The 20,001-nt window shown below is 39.8% G+C and overlaps 2 protein-coding genes across 2 annotated transcripts in view; one reads left to right on the top strand and one right to left on the bottom strand.

Annotated features, from left to right (window-relative positions):
- The window catches only part of golim4a (golgi integral membrane protein 4a), a 28,431-nt gene extending 14,408 nt beyond the window's left edge, over window positions 1–14,023 (top strand). Inside the window, exons 7-16 of the mRNA XM_042487239.1 lie at window positions 2,508–2,591; window positions 4,703–4,933; window positions 5,029–5,307; window positions 6,625–6,899; window positions 7,741–7,817; window positions 8,518–8,579; window positions 9,075–9,284; window positions 9,729–9,797; window positions 10,415–10,504; window positions 12,793–14,023. Of these exons, the coding sequence (XP_042343173.1) occupies window positions 2,508–2,591; window positions 4,703–4,933; window positions 5,029–5,307; window positions 6,625–6,899; window positions 7,741–7,817; window positions 8,518–8,579; window positions 9,075–9,284; window positions 9,729–9,797; window positions 10,415–10,504; window positions 12,793–12,948 (1,533 nt within the window). The 3' untranslated portion in view covers window positions 12,949–14,023. The remainder of the gene's footprint in view (window positions 1–2,507; window positions 2,592–4,702; window positions 4,934–5,028; window positions 5,308–6,624; window positions 6,900–7,740; window positions 7,818–8,517; window positions 8,580–9,074; window positions 9,285–9,728; window positions 9,798–10,414; window positions 10,505–12,792) is intronic.
- A 3,306-nt stretch (window positions 14,024–17,329) lies between these two features.
- Window positions 17,330–20,001, bottom strand: LOC121943410. Its single transcript, XM_042486933.1, has 4 exons — window positions 19,906–20,001; window positions 18,802–18,944; window positions 17,834–18,031; window positions 17,330–17,726 (listed from the first exon to the last, which is right to left on the bottom strand). The coding sequence occupies exons 1-4, from the start codon at window positions 19,999–20,001 to the stop codon at window positions 17,609–17,611; spliced, it is 555 nt and encodes a 184-aa protein (XP_042342867.1). The 3' UTR covers window positions 17,330–17,608.

Raw genomic sequence — 20,001 nt, forward strand, 5'->3', positions numbered from 1 at the left:
CTAGCTGATGTAATGCCCCAGAAATTTTTATTAGGAGTTTGTTATGTAGTTGCAAGAACAGGTTATTTGTTCATCTAATGATTTTTTTTCGGCTCCGCCGACACAAATAGTTCAGCAACCGCTGGAAGTGAAAGCAGTTGCCTAGCAACACAAAACTTTTTCCTGTAAATTAGCTTACTGCATTGTCTTAGTAAGGTCTACATATTAAGCGCAGGGCAGCTGCTTAGTATCAAGTACAATTACATGTGTGTTTCCAGTTAAATACGTAGTGTGTCATGACTAGTCGAGGCGAGCTGGAAGACTCCTTACCGGCTCATAACTGCAGTCTCCGCCGCCTGCCGCACTGGCGCTGACAGCCGCCTCCAGCTGCTTCACCCAGCTGAGGAAACTCGACAGTGAAAGGAGAGGACAGGTAAACCTTAGCGTCTGTCAAACATCCCCGTACCGTGTTCAAAAGGGTTCTTGTCTCCGCGCCGTGTCCTCGTAACGTCGTTGTGGACAGTCTTGAGGCACCATAAGAGGGTTAGCTAGCTAGCTATACTGAGGCAGATAAGCTAAAAACAACGCTGGCTCGTCCACAGAAAAGCTCTCGTGCAGCGTTTTGGAAAAAAACACTACTGCCACCAAAGTAACCGAGCGTCCCGGGTTCACCTAACTGGACAACTAATTAAAACAGTAAACGGGACAGGATGGTGTGACAGCTCCAACAACAACTTCTGACCAAAACTCCAACACATGCATGAGCCCCGAAAATAGTGGAAGTTCCCGCCATTATTTCTTTTCCTGCTATAGGACAACTCTAGAGGGACACACAACAGGCCTCCAGAACAGTCTGTTACGCCACAGTCTACAGTAAGGACCCACAGGTAAAGTAGGCCTAAGTAATGGTGTAGAACTGCTGTAACGCGGAGTGATACATGCAGAGTTAAAAGTCCCAGTAATGTTGTACTGTATACCAGCAATCATGGATATACATACACACACACACACACACACATATAACTATATATATATATTCTCCAAGATAAATAACACAAAGTAATACGTGCTTTAATATCATCACGCCTGGACTACTGTAATTCTATTTTTACCTGTTTAAACACTATTTCTACATAACTCTGTAACCACATTATTAACCAAATCCAGAAGATTCTGTCACATCACTCTGATTTTAGTGTCAATTTTATTAATCACTTACAATGCCATCCATGGTTTGGCAACACAGTACATCAAAGAACTCCTGACACCTTACAACCCTGCCAGACCCTGAAGATCAGTCAATCAAAACCTTTTAGCAGGCCCACAAACCAGACTGGAAACCAAGGGCGACTGTGTGTTTTCTTCCCCTCAATGTGAGATCGGCAGACTCCACTGAAGCTTTTAAGAGCCTCTTTAAAACTCAATTTAAAAGAAAGCCAACCGTTAATATTATTTTTTGATGGTGTTACATTTTTTAACTTATCATTACATTTTATAGTGGTCTTGTTTTAGTTTCCCCCATGTGACTATTTTATGCACTTCCATATACATTGCACTTTTGACTGTTTAAAATTCAAGAGTTTATTATTTTATTGGCATTCATCGTGTTTTGTATAAGATCATCTCCTTTATTAGTGTCTTATCTGCTTATACATATGATTATTTCTTTTACTCTTAATTTTTTATCTGCTCATATAAGCTTAATTCTCTTATCCACATTTTACTCATTAACTGTATTTTTAAACTAGCACCCTCATATGTTGCACAGTGCTTTTTCATTATTTGTGCTTTCAGGTTCTTAATGTTCTTAATTTTGGTTATGTCTTAAGGGTGCAGGGGAGAGGCTAAATGGGTTTCTGACATTTGTTTTGTGCACCTCTTTATTGGGGAGCTTGAGAGATTCTATATAAATAATAATAATTATTGTGTGTGTGTCTACAATTATATATATATATATATATATAAAAATCAGCAAATTAGCTCCCATGAATGGCGTTGTCACATTACAAATTTAACATAAAATTACGTAGGCTCTGTTAAGGAAAAGAGACGGTGGAAACACTACACAGTTCTAGGGTCTAGGTACCTTTTCGTAGGTGCTACTTTTGGTTCCAAAGGTACTGTTACAAAAGCTTTTGATGGAATTTCAGTTATATACCTTAAAATAACTCATATGGGCACGATCACCATACCTATGCTATGTACCACTACTACTTTTAAATTGTACTGCATTTTAGAGAAGGAGCAATATTCATGTTATACATTATTGGTCCTGTAAATTTTATTATTGGTCCTTGAAAAGTCATGGAAAAGTTTTCAAGCTTTTGTCCATGAAAACGTGTGGGAACCCTGTATGAAGAGACAATGTGCTTCTATGAAAGGGAAGAAATAAAGCGGTCTAGTCACTCATGAATATGTGTGATTGCACTTACCTTAAATTCTACTTTAAGTTCAAGATTTGGGGCAGTTAAATTTAAACATAAAATAAAGAGAAATAGTTTATTTATACTTTTTGGTTGTGTTTCCAGGTTCGGCATCAAGACCTCAAGACAGCCCACGACCAGCTCGCACTGACACTGGAAGACCACAAGAGTGCGCTGGCTGCAGCTCAGGTAGGACGGCGTAAAGATGCAGTCTCATTGTTTACTCCCATCACTGAATTCAACAGCTCATTGACGCTGAACTGCTGCATCATAAGTATTTTGGGCACATATTTTTTCTTCCAATCAAATGCTGTTTGCCTGGAATAATCAAATGCTCTTGGAAAGATTTTGATATACAGAAAGACTGAAGAGTTGCATTTCGATTTGTCATGAGAAATGGGTTCGTCTTTAGCATGTTAGCAGTGAAGCTTCAGAGACTAGGGAGTAGGAAAGCCAGGTGATGGAGAGTGCTTATCACTGCAGCACAGTTTGTCAATAATCTGATTAAAGACAAGGTCATACTTGCAATCTGAAGAGTAAGCCCGTTTTGCATGTTCCTCAGCCTTACTTTAACCTTCTCAATAAAGCAGAAACAATGTTTTCTGCAGCCGACTGTACAATCCCCAGTAGAGAACAAAATAAGATGGCAGAGCTGTTGCTTGGTTGGGTAATTAGATCAGATGTTTGCTGTCTCTCCCTGAAACTGACCTTTGAAATGCCTGAATGGTTTATTGAATATACAGTGCTCTGCTGATTTGTTTGAAATGCTTAGCTCCTCTCCGTCTGCATGAATAGATACTCACTCACTCTCCTCTCTCTCTTTCTGTCTGTCTGCATTTGCTAATTTATTTTAAAGCCTGTCCTGCTTTCCATCAGCGCTTCTGGGTGGACAGGCGCACACACACACACACACACGCACACAACTCTCTCCGTCTCTCCAGGGGGTTCGGTTTAGTCAGGGCTGTCAGAGCAGTACATCTAAAGCACGTTCCAGCCAATCAGCCAGAAAGATATAATGGAGAGAGTGATGCGAGATAAAGAGAGAGGGGAGGAATTTGGCAAGAATTTTCAGAATTTCCCCCTCAGGCCTGGATAGACAGTTTGTGTGTATGTCCAAAGGATGGTGTCCTTTAATGGCATACTGGTCTGAAGTGGACACTTAATTTAAAAAGAAATATCTGTATTAAAATTTCTTGGTTTTTTTTCCAGTTGCAGGTGAGTTAGTAGCGAAATAATGTTCGTTTCTGAGTTTTGGCTTTGTATAACCTGCTGGTGTGATACTCGTCTATGCTTAGCACACATTTGAGGACGTGTCAGTCAACACTAGGTCTGTACAGAATAGGTTGAAACACAGAGGCTTCATTCATCACATTGTCATTCGCATTTTTTTAAATCAACATTGAAATGCTTTTGCATGTCAATTCATTCTATTTAAACCCTTTATTTCTGCACAATTGAAGATTAAGATTTGGCTACACTAATATTATTAGCATTGCACTTTTTATATGATTAGATTCAAGTGGTGACTACGTACGTACCAGTACGAGTGTTGTAAAGTCCAGAAGTCAAAACTTACTTTAAAAAAATTCAATTAACTTTTTGTTTTTTAATTGAAGCTTTTGTTGAAGGACTTTTTTTTTTTGAAGGGTCGGGATGATGATGTCATAAAATATGTCAGTAGACATTCAAACTTCATTCAGGAGCCTCCATAGATGCTTTTACTGTAAAAAAAAAAAAAAAAAAGAAGAAGAAGAAGAAAAAAAGAGAAAGACATTCGGTACAGCCCTATTTAAAACATTCTCAAATTTAATAGTATACAGTATGTTTATACGACTTAAAAGCTGGGGATCAAACTTCAGTACTTACTTTTGGTGTGGATTGAAATGGACGGCACTTCTCTGAGAGTTTTTTGGATGTGACTTGCCTTCTCCTTTCTCTGACTGAAATCTTTCGCAAAGAAGAAGTCAAACAGTCAAATCCCGAAAGCACTGAATAAATGCTCAGATTCAAAGTCTTGTTTGCTTTTTGTTTGGCATCAATATGATATTTGTTTGTTTATACCGAAATAATAATTTGGATAATTTGAGATGATACTTGGTTTAGGCTAAAGTCTTGCAGGTCAGTGTGTGTTAAGATAAGATTGACCATTAGTAGTCTTCTTCAGTGCTCGAATCAAAGAATTTCAATTGATAGTCATCCTATTCTGTTGCAAGTTTTATACAGTAAATTATAGGAATTTTACATTACATAATTTTCCCAGGGTTTTATCTCTTAGTCCTCCTTTGTGTTGATCCCTTTAGGTGCAGGTGGATGAATACAAGCAGCTGAGGGAGTCCCTGAATAGGTCGCCATATTTGAGACAGCCTGAACAAAACCCGGCCCCCCATCAGCAGCAAGCAGCTGCCATAGCACCCGAGTCCCATATTCATGAAGCCCAACGGGCCACAATACTGGAACAGCCACACAATGACCAGCCCGCCCCTGAGGACCATCACCAGGACCACCGGGATCACCAGGACACTGAGTCCAGGGTAAAGTTGGATTTTTTTGGAATTACTTAACCGTACTTAACTGTAAATATAAAAATGCACAAATCTAATTATTTCTCTTGTTGCTTTGTCCTTAGTTGGACCATCAAGGAGAGGAGACGCATGCCCACCCAGAGCCCCAGTCCCACCCCATCGTATCTCAACACCCATTGTCAGACAAAGAGGAGGATGGAGAGGGCGAGGCTGAGAGGAGGAGGGAGCTGGCAGAGGAGGAGATGGCTCAAGCAGGACAGCCTCAAAAGCTGGAGGAGGACCCGGACCAACAACAGGAAGAGCAGCAGGAAGAAGAGGTGGAGCCAGACCAGGAACAGCCGGATGAGAACGCCCTGGAGCAACAAAAACACCAGCCAGAACCGGTCAGAACTGTTTAGACTACTGCCTTACAGCGTGTCCTAACCAGATGCGACAACTGCACAAACATCGCGTTATAACACATCCACACTGCATCGGTCAAAATGGAAAGCCGTCACACCGTGTAAACAAATCACCTACCTATCAGCTGTGCACTCAGAGACATAACCACTGTAAAATATGGGTGAGGAAATCATTGTTGTAGCTTCCACACCATAAAATACCACCGTCTCCACTTTGTAATACAAACTAGCTTGCTAGCATGCCACACAATATTTACTGAAACATTCAGCTCTCAGTCAGATGCCAGTTTATTGTAGTGACACCCACATTACCAACGTGCGTAGTGCTGTACTGAGTCATTTCTAGTTAAGTTTGTTGTTTTATGATCCAAAACACAAAAATCACTCTTTGTCAGTGTTTATAATGTGTCATTTCAGAACATGGTGATTTATGTTGGTTACTGTCTTCTTTTTTTTTTTTTGTTAGTTTAGAGTTCACACCATTAGTCAGTTGGCTGTTACACGTCATGACTCCAGCTGTATTACAAATACTGTTGTAAGAGGCCATTACTTTATTGAACATGATTTAAAAGACTATGGTTCCCTTCCTGAAAGAACTGATTTACTCCTCCATGTAAATAATGACTAAAGGTTGAAGTTGATTCAGATTAATGGAGGAATATGGTACAGATGACCTCATTGTAAAAAAGCTGTCCCTTGCTGCTCAAAACAGGTCAAAACAGCGTGCTGGTCGCGCTGCATTGCGGTTAGTGCTGTCCAATCGGGAAGAATGTCATCAAACAAATTTAGTCACTGACGCTCGGTGGTTTCACATCCAGTTAGGACACAGAGTCATCTAAATAAGGTTAAAACAGGCCTCTAACTGGCTTCAATTTTACTGTATCTTAGTTGAGTATTGCTAGTTTAGAGGGACTTGTATAAATATGGTGTGTTTATTTTTTACAGCTTAATTCGGCGAAATAACAAACAACGTAATCATAAATCAGTCACATGTGTCGTTGCTATATTAGAGACACAGCTACTGCTCAAACTGAAATCCTAATCATTTATTTTAAATCCCAGAGGAGCTGGTACAAATTACAACCTTTCCTCACTGATTGCTTCTTTGATTAATGACAGCTTGCGCATAATGTGTTGTGCTCATTGTTTAACATCATTTTTATCTATTAGTTTCTCCCAAAGGAACCTTACCTCCACATTTATGTCTCAAATTAGCAGCATTTCTGTGTGTTTGATTCACTTCATTTTTTCCCCTGCTCTCCATGTCCGTCCTTTTGCATCTGTTTGTCTTCTCAAAAGGATCCCCATCAGGACGCCCAGCTGCAGCACGAGGCACACAACCAAGTGGAACGTGTGAAGTCGGCTTACGAGCAGCAGCAGGAGCAGCAGCGGCTGGAGGCTCAGAGGGCCGAGGAGCGCAGGCAGATCCAGATGCGACAGGAGGCCCTGCAGGCCCAGAGAGACAAGGTGCTGAAGGAGAGGGAGCAGCGGATGAAGCAGGAGCAGGAGAGGGAGCAGCAGCAGCACAGGGAGGCCGACAAACGGGAGCAGCTGCTCAGAGAAGAGCACCAAAGGTCAGATTGCAAATTAAAGCTGGAATTAGTTAAACTCAGGCGCAGGAGTTTGCCCATATTACAAAAAATAAACTTTCATACTCAGAAGGATCTATAAATGCAAATAGTTTTAGATTTATGTGTCCAGGTTTTCGGATATCCACCTCTGAGATTTCTGTTGCTATGCTAGTTCAAAGGAGGTAAATGCAATTTAATTTGTCCCATGCGAATCATTTAAAAATCTTGTAAGTTTTGATGTAATTTCTCACTGCCTTTCAAGTATTACTTTGATAAGAAGAAAGTGAAATGACCTGACCTAAACATAGTGCATTTTATCTTTATCTTCATCCGCTCAAAAGCTGCATGAAGAGTCAGCAGCTCAGTCAACCTTGGCTGTCAGCCATTTTCATAATTATCTTTTTCTAAAGAAATGACAAAAAGGAACTATTACTGAGATGAGCCTTGCATTGATTAACCGGAGCAAAAAAAATATCTCCCTCCTGTAAACTGGCAGTAGTATTGTTACTGTGATGTTTTCCTTTCAGCAAACTAATTATTCTCTGATCCTGGCAGCAACACAAACATCCATAATCCATGAAGAAACATTTAAATTTGTACAATGACAAAGGGGAAATCTCTATGGCTCTTAGTATGCGCAAACGATATATAATATTGTATACAGCCTAATATGCATTCATAGCTCAAAAGACAGCTGCTGTCCAAAAACTGCTTTATGACAAGCTGTACATTTAAACACACTTTAGCACACACACATATTTGTTGACAGTAATAGCTCGGTTATGATGTGGCTCATATTGTCTGTGCTCTTCTGACCACCCTGTACTGTCATTGCTGTCATCAGGAAGAGGACCGAATATGAGAATATGGACAATGATATTGTTCAAGGAGAAGAGGACCGACACACAGACGATGAAGAAGGTGAGACAGGAAGATTACCAGTATAAATCCTGGTATTTAGATTATTTAGAGGAATACTTCACTCACAAATGGATTGTTTGTCTATCAATAGCTCACGCCGTGTTATGAAAGAAATTCTTGAAGAATTAAAGTCATAGAAGTCTGTGTTTTAAAACAGCAAATCCATATCAAAAAATCTATTTAAAACCTCTTAAGCCTCATTCCTACTGCACAAAAAACCTGTTAACACCCGCTAACGTCTGGCTTTTTAATGCAATGGGAATGCATATGATCGGCATTCACACCCAGGTCAAATGATTCTGCAATAGACACAGGTTTTTAGCACCACCAAAACACTGAGAGACTGAATAAGTAAGGGATATAGAAATAGAAGAAACAAATGGAAAGTTTTGAAAGACTTCTGTTCCTCCTGCCTGTCCGTGCGACGTCGCACTGACACACCAACCAAACAGCCAACACACACACACACACAACAGCTGACATAAAGGCAGACTCGGGCGGTGTTTACTGGCAGTGGGAATACAGTATTTAGTGGGTTTACGCAGGTCTGAAGAACTTTTGTGAGAAAGCGGTATGTATGATGTTTCTCATTACATCATGTAAACAAAATAGCATTTTTTTCACTGTGTGGTGGTATTATAAGAGTTCACAGTAGCAGTAGGTTCATATTTAGGTGATGTGTCTTTTTGTGTCTTAACAGACATGTTACATGATGAGGAGGAGAATCAAGACGTGGATCACAGAGTGCCTACACATCAGCAGGTGACTGTCTATCCATCCCACTCGCTCCCATCTGTTAACGCATCATCTGTCTATCCTCTTAGCTCATTCAGTCACTTAACATTCACACCAGTGTATCATGTGTCATACATCCATTCAGCCATCCATCCACAAATCGATTCTTTCATCCTCCCTGCCCACTGTCTTCTGCTGGCATGCTCATCTCGCCTCCATCCATCTTTCACCTGTCAGTCAGCCAAGTGATCTGTTAAAGCTTTGGCATACCAACAAGGCAATTAATACAACATTAGAGTACACTGACTGCTACAATCAGTTTCATCTGCCAAAAATTTTCAGTTATAAATCCTCTACACGACAGGCTTATAGCATGCATTTTAACATATCTTTTGCCATTGTTCTAATATTAATGCACCATATATCTTGTGCAAATATGAACCCACTATTGCCATTCTTCTTGTATCTCTTTCTCGCTTCCCTGAATTCTGTGTTATTTAACTGTTATCTCGTCTTTTGTAGGGTGCTGTAGTAAGTGAGCTGGACCCCGAGGACGACCCTAACAACCAGGGAGAGGACGAGTTTGAGGAGGCGGAGGACGAGAGACCGCAGCACAGGGTCGCAGAAGAGGAGGAGGAGGTGGTAGAGGAGGAAGAGGGGCCAGCAGCACCAGCCCAGCACAAAGACACGCACCCGGGACCCCAACGACCTGCTGTGGAGGAAGAACTGGTGGTGAGTAAGAGACCAGAGCAGAAGCAAGGCAAGGGTCAAATACATAAACATAAACACATAAACTATATTCAGCATCAAAAGAACACACTGCAGAGGTTGCAGCAGGAGGAACAAACTCAGTGCCGACATAAGAAGAGGACTAGAGGCTGGGATGGATACATGTTGAAAATGGGAGAGAGAGGCATTCACAGCCTCACACACATAAACACTGCTCAGGGTGGTTCTGTGAAACTGACAGTGAGAGTTTGAGAACCAGAGACATCAGGGGAAAGAAAAAATCCACAAGATCTAGGCAAGAAAGTGTCTTTTTTGTGGTGGTATAACTAGTGTGTGTGTGTGTGTGTGTGTGTGTGTGTGTGTGTGTGTGTGTGTGTGTGTGTGTGTGTGTGTGTGTGTGTGTGTGTGTGTGTGTGTGTGTGTGTGTGTGTGTGTGTGTGTGTTTAGATGGCTGGAAACCCAGATCAACAGGAAGACACGCTGGATGACCAGTACCAGGAGGAAGTAGAGGACGAGGTATGTAACCCTCATATATAACCTTTATTTAACCAGATAAAAACCCATTGAGATAGGATCTCTTTCACAAGGGTGACCTGGTCAAGAGGTCAGCAGTGGAATACTGTATATATTGAATACAGTACAGAAATACAAAAGATGTGAAGGAGCAAAAAGGGAATGGCTGTTTCACTCTCAAACTTACTTTTATATATAGTATCAGACTGACACAGGAAAACGTAATAACTCAGGGTGTCTCCAGGTCCCTAAAAGTTTTAAAATGCCTTAAATTCATTTATGTAATTATTAGGGCCATAAAATTCATGAAATAGTCCTGGATTTGAAATTGTGAGGTCTTAATTGCCACAAATGTTTTATCAGTTCCATTTATCCGTCTTTTAATTTCTTTATTTTGTCAAAATGAGTCAAGCTCTTCTGCATGAAATTCCACATTACTGATGTGAAAAATCTTCTAACCTAACCTACCACAGAACATAATACCGGTTTTACTTTATACTTACCCTTACCATGGCAAAATAGTTTTCAAAAGCATTAATTTTAATTGTCTGATAACACTACATTGCGTACCATAATGATACACCAATCGTGTGTGTGTGTAACTTGTTGGTGTCCTGAAGGCACAGGAGGACATAGCTGGTGGTCAGAAGAGAGAAGACGAGGTGGAGGAGGAAGGAGAGGATCCATATAACGAGGAGAATGTCGATCAGGTGAGTCAGAGGAATCCAAATATGTTAAACTCCCTGTCTTAGCAATGATTAAACCCCTAATAACTCATCTATTTTTTTCCCCTTAATCCAAACTAGTAATGGCTTTTTGAAAAGCTTATTGAACATTTACCTTCAAGGTGTTCAGGTGGTGCCTGTGTATCATAAGAAATGCATGATGCATCTCCTGGCACCAACCACACTGACATCACCTATACAACATATTTACATAATGTTTGAAAAGAGAAGTTAAGGATTTTCCACTATAGTCAGTTTTCTTGTATCCAATCTCTAATAGCCTTTACAAGGCTGCATCTTAAACAATATCCATTCTTGCATTGGTTCCCGTCCTGAGCAATATCACACCCTGAAACAGTTAAAGCTGAAAGCACCTGTCGTGCACATTAACATTTTTTTGTATCACATCCACAAAAGTAATATTTACAACAGTGACGTGCTAGCTGTATTGCTAAACAGTGATGTAGATGTGTGTACATGCATGTGGTTTGTTCCTGTAACTTGAGCCTTGCTGTGCACGTCCGTTAAATTTGGGAGATCAGGTGTCCAGTCTGTAGAGTGTCAGGTCACCACCTGGGCTTAGTTTATTCTGTTTGTCCTGAGAGGAAATCTGTCTGAATTGAGAAGCTCACACATTTATAAGTTTAAAATAAAAGTTAATTTACTATATTGACATGTTCACAACACTGTTGTAAAATGGGAAAGGTATCCTGGGCTGCTCTTGATATTTTCTAAGAGTTAATTTTAAGAAGGGATCCAGAGTTGAGTCATGTACAAACTTTATGATAACCTGTAATCCAGCTTTCTGAAGTGTCCTTGAGCAAATCATTTGATTCCCGACTACATCTTGTTACACAACTAACCCTGACTCATGACCTCCTCAGAGAGTGACATTAATTAATTTATAATCCCTCGTTTTTTGCCAGGAACACTGTCCTGTGTAACTGTTCAGTCCCCAGTTCCCTCGCTTCTTTAACTGACTTGTGTTTCATACTCTGTCGGTCACCCAGTGAGTGAACGTACTTGTATTTCTCTGTAATTTGAGCTCAGTGGAGCTTTCACTTCATTCAGCTTCATTCATCCGCTGCTGCACAGTTGGTCCAGCACAGGTGTTTCTGTCTCACTGCCTCCATTTATTTACATTAGAACTAAAATCCTTTGTGTTACGATCGTGTAGACAGATTAGCAGGAGATTAGACTGGAAACCCCTGTATGATCAACTAAACCTAGAAACTTAAATGAGTCAAATGTCATCAATAGCCCTAGTGGGTGAAATTTAACTTGGTTGCTAAAAGTTGCATGTTGGCAATTTTATAATTAGCAAAAATAGCTAATAAATAATTACCAAAAAAACAGAAATGGCAGTCATTTTGCCTCTGAGTAATTTAGAAAGTTGATCTAAGAGTCAAAGTCCATGTATGTGATGTCCAGAAATCCACCTTTTACCATGGTGCAGTCATGAAAGCTTTCCTTATTAGCATAATTCCCATGAATTATTTTTTTTAAAAAAAGTGTCAAAATAGGGAAATAGCTATATTTTGACCTTAAGTTAAATTAGAAAGGTGATCTACCAGATTAAATTTATGTTTTCATGGCCAGAAATGCATCTTTTGCTACAACTAAATCATGCAGCCTTTTCTCAGTAGCATAATTAGTTGGTCTCTTAAGGCACACAAAGAAACCTTGACACGAAAGACCAAATCGCGACAGGAGACTGGACATTTGTATTTTAATCAAAATTATAGCTATTTCTGTGTTTTCACAAACTAATTAGCTTATTATGCTAATTACCAAAATTGCCCAACATGCAACTCCTAGCAATGGAGTTGAATTTCATCCACTAAGCCTATAGATGACATTTCAATCATAAAACTTTATAGGAAACAACATTTCTGGGTCCAAGAAATTTCCAGCAGACTAACATAGATCTATGGGGATGGAGCTTTGGACTTTTTTTTTCGCAATTAAATAGAAAGGTTAATTTGTGTACTTACATGGTTGCCTCTATTGATAAATTGTCAAATGGTTTAGAAAGTAAATGATGTAAAAATAGTGTGAAAAAATAGAGGTAAACATAAAGTCAATTAATATAATTAAATTATATTTATAAGTAAAAAAAAATAAATAAATAAATTATATAAGTTAAATTATGTCTTAACCTGTAAATGTATGGAATTAGCAACTTTAGTGGAAAATAATCCAAATGTGGATCTCACAGTACTGCTTATGTTGGCCATTTAATGGTCTTGTTATGTGCTTGTGATTTTCTCCAGGATGAAGTAAAACACCAGGAGGGACCAAGAAAGGAGGGGGATCACAGAAAAGAGGGAGAGAACAACGAGGAGGAGAATTACGAGGAGGAAGAAGAGGAAGTAGAGGAGGACATGGGTGGTCGAGACAAGGGAACCAATCGGAGGGCAGAGATGTAGGACGGACGCAAACTTTGACCAGTTGCAGTGCCTTTTTGGCTGCCCATAAAGCCTATTGGATCTTTCATTCCCTTGTCTCCCAAAGGAATAAAACCAGCCATCCATTTAGAAGTCCAGTTAGGAAAATTGGGATATCAAGCCTGGAAGATGGGATGTTTTTCCAAACACTGTGGGGATGGAACTGAGCAGCTTACACTGTGGAAATGGACAGAATATATAGGGCGGAAATGGGATGTATACTGTTTTGTTTTGTTTTTTATTTCATTTGCTTTTCTGTCTCCTCGCACGTCTGCCTGATTGCCTGCCTGTTTCTGTTTCTTAACAGCAGACAGGCAGAGAATGTATTTCTATCATGTGCTGTCTTTGAATATTTGTAAAGAAAGCAAAGTTAAATTATGTTATTCTGATGTCCTCATGTTCAGGCCTTTATATGTATGTTTTATGCAAACTGTTTTACTCTTTGTAGAGCTCAAATTTTAATCAGCATCTTGCATTCCAATTGATCAAGTCATTTTCTGTTATTTATTGTTGATTGTAACAACTCTGACAATCTTAAAAAGAAAAGGTGCAACATTTCTTTTTTTTCTCCTGACGGAACTACTTTGTGTAGTGTGTACTGTGTCATAGTGGTTGATGCGCAGTATTTTCACTGGATATTTTTTGCCGGTGCCAGTCAAAAAGACATTTCTGGTGAAGCCGTTCTATGCTGAAAATGTCACACTGACATGTGCCTTTCCATCCTTCAAGGTCTTAGTCATTTTCCATTTGGTAAATCATTTCAATAGGACAGGAGAGATAAGAGTATGCCAGTTAGTGCTCAGCCTCTGGCATATTGCTTCAGCATATGCCTTAAATGGAGGGCTGTTTCATGTCAACTGCTGGTGTGAATTCAATTCACAAACCGAGTGCAAAATCTTTAATTTACTGTAGAATGTATAGTAAAACAAATGCTGACAATTTGTACATTTTTCCACCTGTTATATTTGATACAAGAAATGGGCTTGTTATTGTATTGCACCAAGGCTGCCACCTGATTGGTGTGTGTGGAATAAAGAGGTCAGAGGATTTCAGGTAATTGTGACTGTATTGGCTGATTCTGTATGTTCACCTTTTTGAAGATATAATTTAAAAATAACAGCAAACTAAGCCTCCAGCAAAACAAATGGCAAACAACAATAGTGGTAACTCCAACCTTGAGGTCACTGTGTTAGCTGACATTTAGTCTTTACGAATGGTGGAGTAGCAAGTAGAGAAAGCTTCTGCTTTCTTCTTCTATTTTTACCTTTCCATTCTACCTATGGGGGGAAAAACCGTGAGGATCTGGAATGATCAAGCTGATTAATCAAATTGTGGATCAACAGAAAATTAATTGGCAAGATTTTTTTCTGATTGAATTTCTACCAAACACACTCTGGTTCCAGGTCTATAATGTCAGGATAATTTATTTTTGTTTTGTTTTTTTGTCTTTCACAAGCTATTCAAAAATGTCACTCTACACTTTATTAAATTCTAATGGTCAGTTTTATGTGTTTTTTGACATTTTAAAGGTAAAATGATAAATTTGTTGATTAAACATATTTGGCAGAATTATTGCTAATGAAAATGCAGGCCTTAACACCTTAAAAAATTGAACTAAAAAAATTAATTAAAGCAAACTTAAAATTAAAACTAGACATAAAACAGAAGATATAAATTAATTTATTAGAAATTGTAATAATATGCAAATATGTCCAAAAATAAAAAATAAAATAAATATGTCAGCTTTCATTTTCAAATTTTAGCTTTTCATTTTTAATTTTGTCTTTTGAAATTTTAACACTTTTAGCCCCCTTATGTCTCCATACTCTTGTCTGTCTTACTGGTGGCATGTCAAACTGCTGAGTTTTTAGGAGGAATTCATGGTGCTAACCATAAATATTTACTCTACTTTGAGCAGCCTGATTACCTGGAGGGTCCTCAGATTTTTACAATCTCCCCAACTAATTGTAGTTACTATAACTGAAGTTCAGGAACAAGACCAAGCTTCTCTCTCCTACTGATTTAAATCACCTGCACCTCGTCAAGTTAACCACCTGTGCCTCATCGATTCAATCACCTGCTGTGACGTATATAGGAGTGTCTAACCCCTTCTTCTCTGTTTGTCTCAGTTCTCATAACCCGTCTACCCAGAACTCCTCTTTTCCTTTTAGGCCCTCTTTTCATCCCATTATTCAAAAAAAAAAATACTGTTCACATCTTGCACTGCAAGACACAAATGTTCCCAAGTCTAAATCCCCCCTGTAATGATAGCAGGTCCATAGGAACAGCAATGTGTGTGGAGATTCAGGGAAGACTAGAAGGGACAGAGCTTCTGTTCTTTACCCTCTGTGGTTTAAAACATTGAGGTGAGAAGATTGTGCATGAACTCGCTCACATGGGAAATGAAGTGAAAAATCAGGATGAAATGAAAATCAAAGGAGAGGGGGTTGACTGAGAGAGGCAATTACCTTTAATGAACATTTGTCCCTGGCACACAGTCTCTATCAAATCATCCCTCCTCTCAGTCTCTATTTCTGCTCTGCCTCTCACTGCCTGACATTGTCCCTGTGCTTTCTCTCCATTTCCTCCCTCTCTACCTCTCACTGTGTCTTCTCTATTTCTCTCTCCCCTTGCCTTTTTTTCTTCCTGTCATCATCCCTCTGCTGTTGTGAGATTGTTGATCTCCCCAGGGGGATTGTGGGATGCCGGAGGAGTTGGAGAGTAACAGGTGCCTCATTACTGTGCTAATAGCAGGCCACAAGGAACACACATGCACTCACACACATTTTTACAGTGACAAGATATGGCAGAGATGATCACTCCTCCACATTCCTCACATTCTCACTCTCTCTCTGTCATCATTTCATGGGTGTATTACCAGGCATGAATAATTTTAACGTGTCGATGCCTAGAGCCGGAGTCTATCTTGAGACGCATGCCCACACGACTCCTGCCACCAATTCTCAAATCTTCCATTTAACACCAGTGCAAGATTTACTTGAAAGCTGAAGCTCCAAGCGATGAAAAGATTTTTTTTCTTCCACCCACGATTTTTGGAATATCAACTCCTCTCTTATTTTACTGCCATATTGGAGGAGATCATAGCGTCAAAATGGGGCCGTAAAGATAATTGACTTCATCTTGAAGCCTTCAGTAGAAGTCACCAATTTCTCTTTCTGACCTGGCAATACATGAGGATCCAGAGAGCTCATTATACTGTCTCTCTGCAGCTGTAATGATCTCTCATTTATCAGCCGCACACTAACTTCTATCTCTATCTCCACACACACGCAACACGCAATTGCACAAACAATCTTCCACACTTAAACGAATCCCAATGAGGCATGTAACTGGCAGTTTGTGTCTGCCTGTATGCTTGTTAGAGAGATATCAGCTGCTTAAATTGTGTTTCTCCGCATTACTGTGAGGGAAAAGAAAGCGAGCGCTGTGTGTGTGTGTGTGTTTGTGTATGCGCTTAGGATCATACTTGAGATGTGTATGTGCTTGGGTGCTTGCTTGAGGACATGTGTGGCAGTATTCATGCTTGTGTTCTGCAGTATCAGATGACAAAATGTGTTTATGTTTCAGGTTGTAAGCTGAATATGAAACCGTTATTCAAGAATACACTGCTGCAATGTACTCCAGCCGACAGGAGGGGATAATGTGTGTAACCCCAGTAACACTGCTTTATGCTTAACAGCATGTATGACGCCATTTGCTTTCTTCTTTTATCCGACGCACTTTACAGGACCAAGACTAGAAATACTTTTAGTGGGTATTAAATCCTGCAGATGTGAGTGCAAGCTTTTAGGGATAAATCTTGTGTGTGTGTGTGTGTGTGTGTGTGTGTGTGTGTGTGTGTGTGTGTGTGTGTGTTTGACCTGCTGCATGAGGCTCACGGGTCATTACCCAGTCAGTCAGAGGACACTAGAGGCAATTGTCCTGGGCAGGCTGGACACTAAATGTTTGATAAGCCTCGAAAGTGGATGTCCTGTTTCTCTTCTCATATAATGCAGATGTCTGACTAACGACACAGCTGCAAATTCAACTTACAAGAATCCATCAAATCATCTGCATTTTTAGCTTGCTGTGTGGATTGTGTTTCTGTTTAGGTCTTCTATGTATGCAGGTGCAATCGATAGCAGATAGAGAAATTTGAATATGTTGGCTCAGTGAAGTCCTGGGAGATGTCGAGCTGGTGGAGATGAGTCATGAAGCAATCTGATTATCCTTCCCCCTCTTTCCCTCCATCCAAGCCAGAGTTCGTCAGAACCATTCAATCTCTGTACTGCAAAATATTCAGTTAAAAACTGAACACAAACAGATGCAGAGCAAAGCTGAAAGACTTCATTGTATTGTCTGTTTATTATTTTAAAAAAGTTGGATATATTAAAAAGTTACTTAAAAAGATAACAACAAGGTGAATGATATATAATTTGTACTTCATATAAAAAGTATTTTATATGGCCTTGGAGCAAATCAGCATTACATTTCCCGTGACGGCATTGTCAGTGTTTTTCGGCAACTGCTGTGACATGATGTATGTAAATAAATTCAGCAGCTCTATGAAACCTCCTGTTCAACATAACAAGGCAACAGCTTCAAGAACTGACTCCATACACATCTATCCATGAAGAGAAAGTCATAAAATGTTGCACATCCTGGTGGTTTCTGGGAACTGTAGTTGGATGGGCAGAGAGTCTTCTGGCAGCTTGGGGATTCCATCCAGGATCTCTAGCTTTGGCAAACAGAGGAAAACACTGCACAAAGACAAAAGCAGAATGACAAAATATGACAGAGAAAAACAAGAATCTTTTACTCTTCTCCTTCTGTGCCCTCTGTCCCTTACACATCTTTATGTCCTCACCGTGCACGATAGTCCTGAGTGAAGGTCACTGGGTTGCGGGTCAGGTTGAGAGAGCGGAGCGGGCTGTTCCCCAGAGCTCCCAGTCCCCCCAGGGAGCCGATGGCATTCTCAGACAGACAAAGGTGCTCCACTGCTGGGAGCTTTGGCAGCTGACGCAGACACACCAGGTGGTTACGGTGCAGGTTTAGCATTCTGCACCTGCCTCAAGAAAGAAAAATGGGGCTCTGTGGTTAGTGGTGTGAAAAAAATACATGAAAGTCACCAGGGGACACACAATAATCATCAATTAACATACGCAGACATAACAGACATACTCGATGATATGCCAATACACATACAAGGGTGAGGGGGACAGAACAGACCGCTGGACATCTTTTGAGACCCGGACAGAGTGGTCAAAGTGCACATGGGATAATGTGCTGGTGTATTACCTGTTTAAAAATGTAATGGCTCATGGTACAAATGAAAACTTTGCTCTGTTTTTAGTGAACAAAAAGGGGAAACCATCACCCAGGAGGCATGGGTGGACCTTACGTTTTTCTTATTTACGCTATCATGCTGTCTCTGTACAACATTAAGAGCATTAATATAGTAATATCTGTATGCAGACAATTTGAATCAGACTCATCATAGATGTGCTCTAAATATTATAACCAGCAACTTTAACGGAAGAGAAATGGTGGTCAAATAATTGGTAAAATATTAAATTTATAGTCATAGCCCTAATAGTCTGACAATCTCCATGTTTACATGGAAGTTAGATACAAGTAGGACATTGCAAAAACAAAGAACACACAAAAAAAAAAAACATACCATCATAAACCAAATACCAGATAAGCAGCCTTGTCAGAAGAAACAGCTGTCACATCCCGCTACAGCAGTGGTGTTTAACAAGATAGTTTCTCTGAACTGTAGCTAGCTGTCCATGTGAGGAAGTTGTGGTGCAGTCTGGGTAATGTGGTTCATACCTTGGCAGACATACAGAACTCAGGTTGGTGAGGGAGTTGTCAACCAGCTGTAGTTTCTCCACACGGATCAACCGGCGGAGGATCCGGAGGAAATTCTCTTGCTGGAAGGGGTCACCAAGATCCTGGTAGGACAAATTTAACTCCTGAGGAGAGACAGGAAGTGACATTTTGTATTTCGTTTTTCATTTTTTTTAAAAATCTATTTTACCATTTTTATTTATGTTTTATCTATTTTATTTCATTTATTTGTGGTTTTATTCCTCCACCCTCCAACTTGTGTTCAGTAGGACTTTTTGGCTTCCCTTTTTCTATGTTTTCCATTTCTGCTTTGCTTTGTTTGTCAAAGCACTTTGTAAACTCTGTTTTTTAATTATTATTATTATTATTATTAATAATAATAATAATAATAATAACAGTTCTTCTTCTTATTATTATTATTATCATCATTATTATTATGATTATTGTAAGAGTGGCTTTATCTCTCTGTCTCTGCCAGCTCCAAAAATTTATTTCAATGCATGCTCAATTTAAAAACTTTCCCATTATTCTGGGGTAGGTGCACTACGAATGCAGATGCAGCAGCCTGTAGCTCCCAAATCCTTGCTACTTTTTTTGCTATATTTTCCAATCTTTTCTATCTTGCTTTGTTGTGTACCCCCCTGATCCAGCCACTTCCTCCTGCTGTCTCCATCAGCTGGCCTTCAGCTCCACACACTCACCTGCTCCCAATTCCCCTAATTAGCCTGGCAGTGTAGCAGCCAATTTCCTCCCATTCCTTGCTTTTGCTCTTCCCAGCCCTTTCTTTCTTTCTTCTCCCTGACTGTCTGAATGATACACTGATTGTTGATTCTCAGTTTCGCTGTTTTGACCAGTTACCTGGGATTTAACAATGCCTGGTTTTGGACCTCAAAAACAGCAACTTTTATGTTACTCTTGCTGTTTTTGTGGCATTCTTTAGCACTCAAGCCATAACATTTCTGAGCCATAACAGTCACACTCTTTATCTTCTTTTTAGCTCCTTCACCTTCTCCCTCCCTCTCCTCTACTGTATGTCATGCATACATTATTAATAAATAAATACATGCACAATGCTTGCTGCCTTACCAGACAGTTTTTCCCAATTCTCTTGCAATCTCTCCTCCCATCTTTGTCCTTCGTCTTCTCTCCTTCTCCTCCTCCCTCGCTCCAAGCAGATAGCAT

This window comes from Plectropomus leopardus, chromosome 5 (assembly GCF_008729295.1).
Source record: "Plectropomus leopardus isolate mb chromosome 5, YSFRI_Pleo_2.0, whole genome shotgun sequence".
NCBI lineage: Eukaryota > Metazoa > Chordata > Actinopteri > Perciformes > Serranidae > Plectropomus > Plectropomus leopardus.

Bases quoted from the DNA above. Each gene is read 5' to 3' on its own strand.
- LOC121943410 (XM_042486933.1), bottom strand. From the start codon at position 20,001: ATGCTATCTGCTTGGAGCGAGGGAGGAGGAGAAGGAGAGAAGACGAAG. The intron at 18,032-18,801 runs GTATGAACCACA...TTCTTGAGGCAG, and splicing joins AGTTCTGTATGTCTGCCAAG to GTGCAGAATGCTAAACCTGC. The intron at 17,727-17,833 runs GTGAGGACATAA...GTCTTTGTGCAG, and splicing joins ACTCAGGACTATCGTGCACG to TGTTTTCCTCTGTTTGCCAA.